General features: G+C 55.0%; 1 protein-coding gene across 2 annotated transcripts; it reads right to left on the reverse strand.

Moving 5' to 3' along the window:
* Window positions 1-342: 342 nt before the first annotated feature.
* On the reverse strand, window positions 343-10,112 carry WBP2 (WW domain binding protein 2). 2 transcript variants are annotated; one of them, XM_030827140.1, is made up of 8 exons: window positions 9,862-10,112; window positions 6,230-6,338; window positions 4,257-4,392; window positions 3,197-3,289; window positions 2,424-2,558; window positions 2,119-2,241; window positions 1,540-1,616; window positions 343-1,420 (listed from the first exon to the last, which is right to left on the reverse strand). In XM_030827140.1, exons 1-8 carry the CDS (start codon window positions 9,918-9,920, stop codon window positions 1,367-1,369), a joined length of 786 nt encoding a protein of 261 aa, XP_030683000.1. In that variant the 5' UTR covers window positions 9,921-10,112; the 3' UTR covers window positions 343-1,366. The 2 variants fall into 2 exon arrangements, with proteins under 2 accessions (XP_030683000.1, XP_030683001.1); XM_030827141.1 differs by lacking the exon at window positions 2,424-2,558 and having other exon boundaries at window positions 387-1,420.
* Window positions 10,113-10,564: the final 452 nt, after the last annotated feature.

Here is a 10,564-nt window from a genome sequence, read left to right on the forward strand (position 1 = left end):
AGCAACCAGGACTTAGGCCAGGGCTGCCATTCCTCGAGGAGCCAGCAGGGGACAAGGTGGCAGCCCCAACCCCTGCCATCAAGGCCAACGCTGGGCCACATCCACCTCTGTCCCAGCCAGGCCCTGGGGACTCGGTGGCGGAGGGACACAGCTGCTGAGCGACGACCGTAAGAACCGGCTCCAGAGGCCAGAGCTGTCTTGGGGACCAGACAGGCTGGGCCATGAGAACGGGGATCCTCCTGTGGGAGGGAACCGTCCCAGAAGCCTCCGTGGCCCTCGGTGGCCAGACGGCTCTCCTTCCAGAAGAGACCCCCGGGTCACCACACGCAGAGCCAGAAAGGGTCCAGTTATTTCACTTTTACTATTTCACATTTTCAGCAAACAAATCAAGGTGCAAACAGGGTTTATTTCACATTAATATATTAACTGGATTTTTTGTCAAATAAATAGGGAATTCTCTTTAAATAACTATCTCCTCACTTCATGGCCAGTCCAGGAACAAACAAGAGTGAATGTTAGCGCATCCAGGGGCACGAAGCTTAAGGGGAAGAAGCAGGCTCGGGGGCTGGTGGCAGGTCCCGGCCAGCACACAGGGTCAGGGGCCCTTGTTCCCGGCCCCACCCAGCAGCCACCAAGTGGACAGACATGCATTCTCTGGTTCCAGTCAGGAAGCTCCTTCTAGAGGGAAGTGAGAGGTGAGGGAAAGCAAATTCCAGAAACACCAGCAAAAGGCAGAAGGGCTTCCTCCCAGCCTCGGTGGCTCTGCCCCGACGCCACCCAAGCCCTGGAAGCTCATTTTACAGCTTCGAAAGTCACACAGGGTGGCAACAACATGACCCAGGACAGGGAAGGGAAGGAAGGGTGGCGGGGGCTGCAGCTGGACCCTGGCTGAGTGGAATGCGGGCGCGGTGGCCTTCTGAGACCAGCACAGACCAGCAGAGGGAATGTGAGCAGGGTCTGGCAGGGCCCGGGAAGACACCTGGCTGGTCTGAAGTGGCTCATGAGGCTGAGTATAGCAGTGGGTGCCAGACTGAGGGAGCTGGACTGGGGTGGAGGAGATGGCCAGAGAGTCCCTTCGAGGGGAGAAGCTGAGAGTGAAACTGGAACAGGGGATGCCCCGTGCTCCCAGGAGAGCCCCAGACGGTGAGGGAGGTATGCTGGGCAGCGTCGTGGGCTCCAGGCTGGCATGGGAAGCTCTCCCGAGGCCGGGGGCCCTAACGTCCCACAATGCTAGTTCCTGGTAATTGTTTATGATCAGACCTGGAGGGAGAACAAGGCGCCCCCTCCCCTCCCCAAGCCCCAGCTCGGCCTCGATGGGAGGGGTAGGGTAGAGAGATGAGGGTGGGAGGCAGGGAGGCAGGAGGGCCTACTGGGTCTTCTTATCTTCCGGTGGGTAGTAGGGAGGTGGCGGCGGCTGGCTCTGAAGAAGGGAGAAAGGGGAGATTTGCGTTAGAAGGTTTAAAACACGGCGCGGTCTTCCCCCGCGGCTCCCAGCATCTGCGGCTGCGGGGCTGCACCGGCACTGCCACGCCCTCTCACCGTGGGCATGTAGACGTTGTGAGGATTGCCCGGGTTGTAATAGGCGCTGGCGGCTGCTTCTGCGGCCTTGGCTTCGGCTGTGAGAGCAAACACACCCGGTGTCGGTGACAAGTTCTCCTCCCCCTGAGCTCAGCCAAGAGACCCCGGGCCCCCATGGCTCGGGGCAGCTGGTGCTGGGGATCCAGTTCCACCAATGAGAGCAGCAGGTGAGGTTTCCTGAGCACGTGCCACGCACTGGCACGGTCCTTTCCAGGCCCATCGCATGTCTCACCTCATCTAATCCTTAAGCCAACCCCCCAGGTGCCACTGTGACCGACCAACTGAGTGTAGATGAGAGGATCAAGAGGCACACAGGGTGACCTTCCCCGCCCAGAGCACATGGGTAGCTAAGGGATGGGGGTGGGGCCAGAATCTCGATCCGCTCCACCAGGCCACAGCCCTGCTGGGCCCCTGGGGCAGTCCGGGGGTCATCTATCATCTGCGGCTCTCAGCAGTGTCTGGCCATTCTGAGGCTCTCTGTGCGACCTTGGGGAGGAGAGGGCTGGTCCTGAAGGGCTGCCAGCACCCAAGGGCCCTCACCTGCAGGAGTGGAAGGGACATCGGGGCCGCTGACTGGAGGTTCCATGGGCCCAGGGTAGGGCGGTGGTGGGGGCTGCACGTATCCCATGGCCCCGTCCATCATGGGAGGTCCTGGATAGAACTCTGCTCGGCGAGAGAGCAACAAGGACACGGTGAGCACCCGGCTGTGGCCCCCTCTGAGGGGGGACCTCTCCATCTCCTTCGTTAGTCCTGAAGCAGCTCAAGGAATGAGGTCTCCCTGGCCTGGGGGGAGCCTGGGTAGGTGGGCTCATGAGGGGAGGGTGGGCAGCAAAGGACACACTCACCAGGCGGGGGTGGTGGATAGGGGTAGCCAGGAGGGCAGGGGTACATCCCATTGGCGACTGGTGGGGGATAGACATAGGCCCCGCTGGGCATGTAAGAGTAGCCATAGGCTCCATTCGGGGCTTCACCTCTGGAGGCTACAAGTACAAGGGGAAAGAGAAATGAGTGTGGCCTGCCTTGGGGCGGGGAGAGCGTGGCCCCGCTGCCTGCAGATGGGAGCTACTGGGTCTCGGCAATGTGCTCAGCAGACATGCTCTGTCCATCCCACTCCACTCTCCACCCATACTCGGGGGGCCACCTTGGTCAGGAATGAGAGAGGATGGGAGAGGTCAGAGCCAGGGGAAGGCAAGGGAGGTCAAGGACAAGGGTGGAGGGTGGACAGAGGCCGGGAGGGAGGCTTGGGGCTGGGGTAGGAGTGAGCTGGCGGAGGATGTCTGCTGGCCCATCCCTCGGTCATTTTCAATGGCTGCAGAACCGCAGTTTAATGGTTGGTTTAGTGTTTGTTTTATGAGGCCATAGTAAAGAGTCCTTGAGTCCAAACAGCTTTGTCAAAACGTCATCCACCTGCTCCAGGCAGGGAAATGCAGCCTCTGAGGTACAGGACAGAGCTGATGCCAATGACAGCTTTCCTTCCCAACTCCTAGGCCTGGTCAGCCTGGTGCACAGACACTTACCTCTTGAGTTCTTGAAAAAACAAAACAAAAAGGAAGAAACTCAAACCAAACCCCTATATGTTCAGTGTGTCCTTAGCCCCTAATCTTCGGAGCCTGGATACCTTGAGATGCCACCTGGAGCATCCGCTGTCCGAACTCAATGGCGCCCCCTGCCGTGAAAGTCAACTTGTAGGAAGCAGAGCCTTCCCAGCCACCTGAGAGGGGAAGGACAGTGAATAAACAGCACAGGAAAAGAAAATTTATGCCCAAAGAGATGGCTGTCTTCCTCTCCAGGGCTTCATCCAACGCCCGGGAGGCCTGCGGGGGCTAGGCCTGCACTGTGATGGGGACTTCCCAGTGCCACGGTTTCCAGCCTGCTGCCTGCATAGGAGCCGGCACTGCAGCCCAGCCTGGCCCTGCTGTACTCGCTTCCCTTCCCGCTTTGGAACAAGGGCCTCTCCTTCCTGGAACAAGCCTGTCCTCCCACCCCTGGCCCAATATGTACACGGGTGCCAAGGCCACCTTGGTTTGGTTTTAGAACCAACATCAAGGTTTCTCTCCGCCCCCAGTCAAGCACTCGGCAGCTTCACAGGAACAAGCCCACTCAGCCACAACCGACCTTAAAATTCAGAGCAGACCTCTCATCCTAAGGGGGCCCAAGGACAGACTCCGGCCCCTCTAGCCTGGCTTCTGCCCAAAGGGGGACCAAGGGCGCCGCAATAGCAAGGGCGGGCCTGGCTGGGTGTCAAGGGGAAGGCAAGTTCAATGCAGAGGGTTCTGGGGCCTGCCAAAAAGCCAGCCCCAAGGCAGGGTGACTGGCTTCACAGAGGCAGCTGCCTCTTCCTGGGTCTCATGAAAAGGCCCCTCTCAAGAACCTGATGCAGCTCCTTCCCGAGTGTAAAATTTGTATGCGCTCGCCAAGTCGCATTAAGTGTCTTGACTCAGTCTGCAGGCTTCTGCAGACTTCACGCTCTGAAAAGCTGATCTGAGCTGCCGTCTTTCATGCCAGCATTTTCCCCAGCTCTTGGCAATCAAACCCTACCAGCTGGCAGCCCAGAGCTGGGAAGAGGTCATGGCTAGGGCGATAAGGGTCTGAATGGGACGCCCCCACGGCGGCAGTCAGAGGCTCCCAGGGCACCTCCCTGGAGGCCCCATCCGTGTCCTTGAGTTCTCATCACCTACCTCCCGCTTCCGCCTTCACTGTTCCCTTGATGTAGTTTGCACCAAATACGGGCTGCTTGATCTCACAGTCTTTCATGAGATAAAATGGCATCATGAAGGACTGCATGGCATCCTTGCCCTTGGACAAAAAGATGACCTGCAGGGAGAGAGGGTGAGGCCATCAGTACCTGAAGCACAGCCCACGCTGCCATGCTTCCCGCCTGCTTCCTGGGAGTGACCAGTCCACTCCCAGTGCCAGGGTACAGCAGCCCCACAGCTCTCTCTGTGCCAGACGCTCCTGGAGAGAGCTTTGGAAAGGGAAAAGGCCCACCACAGCCTGGAGAGACCAAGCTCATGTACACGGGAGAAAAACGTGCTGGTCACAGAATCTATGAGCAGGGCAGACTGCTTTGTCACTGACATGGTGGTGGGGAGGTGGTGGCGGTGTTGCCTAAGTGAAGGGGCCTACGAAGCTAGGGAAGGACAGGCAGAGGCAAGGCAGAGATGGGTTCCTGAAAGCGGGGGGGGGTCTCCAGCCTGAGCTCTCCAGAACTGACAATGATGGTGCAGCAGGTCGCTAGCTCCCATTGAGGGGGGCTATAAACAGCAACAAGAGCTCTCCCGGAGCCTGTGCCTGGAGAAACCCTTGGGTTTTCTTTTTTCTTTTCTTTTCTTTTTTTTTTTTTGAGACGGAGTCTCGCTCTGTCGCCCTGGCTGGAGTGCAGTGGCACGATCTCGGCTCACTGCAAGCTCCGCCTCCCGGGTTCACGCCATTCTCCTGCCTCAGCCTCCAGAATAGCTGGGACTACAGGCACCCGCCACCACGCCCGGCTAATTTTTTGTAGTTTTAGTAGAGACGGGGTTTCACCGCGTTAGCCAGGATGGTCTCAATCTCCTGACCCTGTGATCTGCCCACCTCGGCCTCCCAAAGTGCTGGGATTACAGGCACGAGCCACCGTGCCCGGCCCCAGCCAGGGTTTTAAACCCACGACTTTAATCTGTGACTGAAGATGCCAACTTGAGCCTCCAGAGATGGGGTTTTGAGACTCCCCTGTCTTTGCTAAGTCATGGAGATTAAAACTTGAAAATGTGCTCCTCTTCTTCCAGCTGTCTTTGAGTCTAAGTCTTTTTTGTTTTAGGCAGGGTCTCACTCTGTTGCCCAGGCTGGAGTGCAGTGGCATGATCCCAGCTCACTGCAGCCTCAACCTCTCCAGGCTCCAGTTATTCTCCACCTTAGCCTCTCGGGTAGCTGGGACTACAGGCATGTGCCACCACACCCAGCTAATTTTTATATTTTTTGTAGAGATGGGGTTTTGCCATGTTGACCAGGCTGGTCTCGAACTCCCGAATTCAAGTGATCCGCCTGCCTTGGCCTCTCAAAGTGCTGGGATTACAGGCATGAGCCTCTGTGCCAGCCTGTCTTTGAGTCTAAATCTTGAGTAGCCACAGACAGCAATCCTTTTCCAAGAACATCCATTTGTTTTTCTCAACCTCTCAGAGTCCACGTGGGTAACTCTCAGGCAGGGCCCATTCTGCAGCCTGGCATTTGTCATTCTGTGGGGTGGTACCGGGCTCTCTGCCCAGTCCGGAGGCTGTGTCACGCAACTGTACCCTGTTTACTGGATTTCTCACTCAGGATATGCACAGGGCTTCATGGGCTACTCTCACAGAAAACAAAATATTAATAATAATAGTCTCTGGCCTCCAGGCCCAAGTCATGCCAGCGGCCGCATCCAACTCTATAGAGATTTTGCACCAGCGGCTCTGGAATTTACATGGGTTCACTGGCCAGTGGTCAGGTCAGTTACACAAACAGCCTGGTGGTTCCGGAATCCAGGAGCATATGACAGAGAAACAGGCAGAGTTAGGCTCTAACATGCACCAGGGTTCAGAGGCCACTTGACTCACGAGGCTGAGGCGGACCTGAGACTAAGACTCACGTCACCTCCAACAGTAACAAGCATCTCAACCAACTGTCCTGCTGTGCAACTCACCCGGTAAGGGGTAAGGTAGACGGTGCCTTTCTTGGTCCCTTTGAAGGCTTCTGGCACGTTCTTCATGTCATTGAATGTGAGTTCCACATGATCATAGGACATTAGGATGCTGTGATGAGAAAAGAGGAAAAGCCTCGATGAGACAGTATGGAGACGCGATGTCACCCAGACACTGGGCCTTTCTCCCAAGCAGCTGCCCGGCACATCAGCTCTCATAACCTCTCAACAGTGCTGCGTTAAAACCATTCATAGGGCCGGGTGCAGTGGCTCACACCTGTAATCCCAGCACTTTGGGAGGCCGAGGTGAGCGGATCACCCCTGGTCAGGAGTTTGAGACCAGCCTGGCCAACATGGTGAAACCCCATCTCTACTAAAAATACAAAAAAATTAGCCGGGCATTGTGGCGGGCACCTGTAATCCCAGCTACTCAGGAGGCTGAGGCGGGAGAATAGCTTGAACCCAGGAGGCAGAGGTTGCAGTGAGCTGAGATGGTGCCATTGCACTCCAGCCTGGGCAACAAGAGAAAAGCTCTGTCTCAAAAACAAATAAACAAAGCCATTCATAGGGCCAGGCGCGGTGGCCCACACCTGTAATCTCAGCACTTTGGGAGGCTGAGGTGGGTGAATCGCTTGAGCCTAGGAGTTTGAGACCAGCCTGGAGAACACGGCGAGACCCCATCTCTACAAAAAAACTAAAAACCAACAAAAAACCCATTAATATAGCCATGGAAGAAATGAGCAGGTTGGGGGTTCTGTAAAATTTCCCAAACCCCGCTTATACAGCCCCCAGATGATCAACATGGTAGCAGAGCTACAGGGCCCTGGAGAGGCTGTTGTACCTCAAGCAGGTTAGATAATCTGGCTTAACTCTTCTATTTTCTTTCTTTCTTTTTTTTTTTTTTGAGACAGAGTCTTGCTCTGTCACCCAGGCTGGAGTGCAGTGGCGCGATCTCGGCTCACTGCAAGCTCCATCTCCTGGGTTCACGCCATTCTCCTGCCTCAGCCTCCCAAGTAGCTGGGACTACAGGCACCCGCCACCACGACCGGCTAATTTTTTGTATTTTTAGTAGAGACGGGGTTTCACCGTTAGCCAGGATGGTCTCGATCTCCTGACCTCGTGATCCACCCGCCTCAGCCTCCCAAAGTGCAGGGATTACAGGCGTGAGCCACCGCACCCGGCCAACTCTTCTATTTTCTTTTAAGTCCTTGTGATAAATGTTCTGTTTTTGCTGGTTTGTTTTTCAAGCCTAATATATACACATGTCTAAGACATGACTATACAGATCATAATAAGACCTCCTTCAGGGTTCTTTTAAACCTGGGTTCTTAAGCTGGGTTTGCAGGAAAGTCCATGAACCCCTTGAGATGATCATGTACGTCATATGTGCATTTTTCTGGGAGGAGAGTCCATAGCTTTCATCATTGTCAAAGGAGTTCACAACTTGAAGAGTAACGTTCACTATTTCAATTATAATTTTTTTTTTTTTTTGAGATGGAGTTTCACTCTTGTTGCCCAGGCTGCAGTGCAATAGCATGATCTTGGCTCACTGCAACCTCCACTTCCTGGGTTCAAGCGATTCTCCTGCCTCAGCCTCCCAAGTAGCTGGGATTACAGGCATGCGCCACCACGCCCGGCTAATTTTTTGTATTTAGTAGAGACAAGGTTTCACCATGTTGGTCAGGCGGGTTTCAAACTCCTGACCTCAAGTGATCCACCCACCTTGGCCTCCCAAAGTGCTGGGATTACAGGCGTGAACCACCATGCCCAGCCTAATTATCAAATTTTCAACACTGGACTTATACTTCAATTGTTATAGATACAACTTATTCAGACGGGAGGCTGAAACACTTTCTAAAACAAGGTACACCTTACTTAGCAGGAGTGAGCCCTAAGCCAGGTAGAAGGCCGAGCAGGATAGATACATTCTTGTCTCAGCAATTTCCACAGAGACAGAAAGGAAAACAGTCCCCAGAGATGTTGCCAAATGGCACAAAAAGGTGGCCAGGCCTGGGAACTGACTCACACACAGAGATGCAACAAAACAGTGGGAGGTGTCTCTGATTACATGATAAAAAGGTTCACATGGTTCTGTTTGTCTTCGGCCTCCCCCCATATATCACAACTTTCTCTGACTGGGAGGGTAAGTGGGAAACAACTGATATAAGAAAAGAAAAGTGGCTGGGCACGGTGGCTCACTCCTGTAATCCCAATACTTTGGGAGGCTGAGGAGGGCAGGAGTTCGAGACCAGCCTGGCCAACATGGTGAAACCCTGTCACTACTAAAAACACAAAAAATTAGCTGGGTGTAGTGGCTGGTGCCTGTAATCCCAGCTACTGGGGAGGCTAAGGCAGGATAATCGCTTGAACCCAGGAGGCAGAGGTTGCAGTGAGCTGAGATCGTCCCACTGCACTCCAGCCTGGGTGACAGAGCAAGCCTCCATCTCAAAAAAAAAAAAAAAGAAGAGAAGAGAAGTACCGCTCAGAGAAAAGAAGGATTTACCATCAACAGGCTGGGCCCATCAGACTCTGAGCGGGTAAGATAGAGGGAAAGTGAGCAAGCTGGGTCACTCTAGGCATTTTCCTCTGACTCATCAAACATTCCCAAGTCACAGGGCAGATGGATGCTGGCCTTAGCTGGGTACAGAGCTCTGACTCCACAATGTCTCCTTTGGGGACTCAGGTGCCTCCTAAGCTCCTTCTGCCTTCAAGAGGCAATTCAGGGTCAGCATAGTTCAACCCAGGGCTGGCTGGTCTGATTTTCAATACCCAAGGAACAAAAGGAGAGAGAGGCCATTTAAGGCTTCTCTTGGCAGAGATTGGAGGAGAGACAGGATGCAATGAGCAAGAGGTGGGGAGGATGGAGTGGAAAGAACCTTGAATCAAGAGACCTCTGCCCTCCGAGGTGACCCAAACCAACAGGCATTCAAGAGAGAGGCAAGGGAATGACTTTACGGACCCACACAGTGCCAGGAACCGTTAGACATCTGACAAACGTCATCTGTTTAATTTTACCTCTGGGACCTCAGTTTCTTACCCGGAACCTGAACAGTTCTGGAACATACTGGAAGCCTGTATGCTGGTGGTTAATCCTATTAACTATGAAGTCAGGACTCCTTTCCTGGAATTACCATCTCCGTTACTTACAGAGTTGCGATCTCGGGCAAGTTACTTAACCTTTCTGCCCCCCACTTTGCCTACCTGTGAAATGTGGACAGTAGTAGATTGTACTTTACAGAATTTATTAAATAAGGTAGAAAAGGCGCAGAGCCTGACACGTAGTAACGTTGTAGACATCCATTAAGTGACAATTATTTTTGTTTGGGGCTCCTCCCAGCTACTGAAATCACAAGTCTGGGAAGGGGTTCAAGAATCACCCCTAGGCCCCACCGGTCGCCCCATACCAGGTCCCCGTGCAGACGTCCCACCTCCGCCTCCCAGCTGATCACAACCTCCCGGGCCCTCCCCCAAGGCCCACCCACCTTCCTCCAACCCCGCCTCCAGCCGTTCGCCCCCCAACCTCACTCCATCAGTGCTCCCTCTTCAGGGGCTTATTCCCCACCACCCACTGCCCACCGCCCACTTCCTCGACACCCGAACTTTGGTTCTCCAGGATCCTTTCTCAGTGTTTTCACCTCTCGGTGTTATTGACGATCACTCCGCCGCCCTCCGAGTGATTCTTGTTGAGCGCCATAGTCTCTCCGACAGGGGTCCCGAGACTCAAAACGCAGTGAGCTTGCGCCCCTCTTCGCCCCGCCCCTAGTGGCGTCTTCTTATTAGAGTCAGCCAATCACAGCTCGAGTGCGGAGGCTGGCTCAACCACCTGACCCGAACGTCACGTGGTAATAGTTTCCTCCTTCTTTCCAATTCCGCCTGCGTAACAAACAAGATGAAGACTACAATTCCCGAGGCCCCCGCAGCCTCGGCCTCGCCCTATGCTGGAGGAAGGATGCATTTCATAGGCCGGAATTGGCTCCACATTTTGCATAACCAATCGGCTTGTACCATCCCCACTCCGCTCTTCAGCCGGACAGAAATAAACAGTTCCGCTCCTGGCAGGGGCGCGATATTGGGGACCCCGGGCGCGCGTTAAGGGAAGTCCCGCTGGCCGAATGCGACCTGGACGTGGCGTGGGAGCGCCGAGCAGTCCCCTGGTGGATGGGGAGCTTTCGTTCACTCAGCAGACGTTTATGGGGCGCTTGTGTGACTCGGGCGTTTAGCTGAGCTAGAGGCCCCGGCTCTTGGGGACGCGGTGGGCAGGCGGCATCGGATCACCCCGCCACCCATCTCACCACTCCCAGCGCTGAGCCCGGGGGGGGGCGGGGGGAGTCCCGCATG

The sequence above is a fragment of the Nomascus leucogenys genome, chromosome 14 (genome assembly GCF_006542625.1).
Source record: "Nomascus leucogenys isolate Asia chromosome 14, Asia_NLE_v1, whole genome shotgun sequence".
NCBI lineage: Eukaryota > Metazoa > Chordata > Mammalia > Primates > Hylobatidae > Nomascus > Nomascus leucogenys.

What these genes read in the sequence shown, in the direction of transcription:
- WBP2 (XM_030827140.1), bottom strand. Translation starts at nt 9,920, where the DNA reads ATGGCGCTCAACAAGAATCACTCGGAGGGCGGCGGAGTGATCGTCAAT. An exon ending in CTATCCACCACCCCCGCCTG is followed by an intron (nt 2,242 to 2,423) that starts GTGAGTGTGTCC and finishes CTCGCCGAGCAG; the next exon opens with AGTTCTATCCAGGACCTCCC. An exon ending in ACAACGTCTACATGCCCACG is followed by an intron (nt 1,421 to 1,539) that starts GTGAGAGGGCGT and finishes TCCCTTCTTCAG; the next exon opens with AGCCAGCCGCCGCCACCTCC.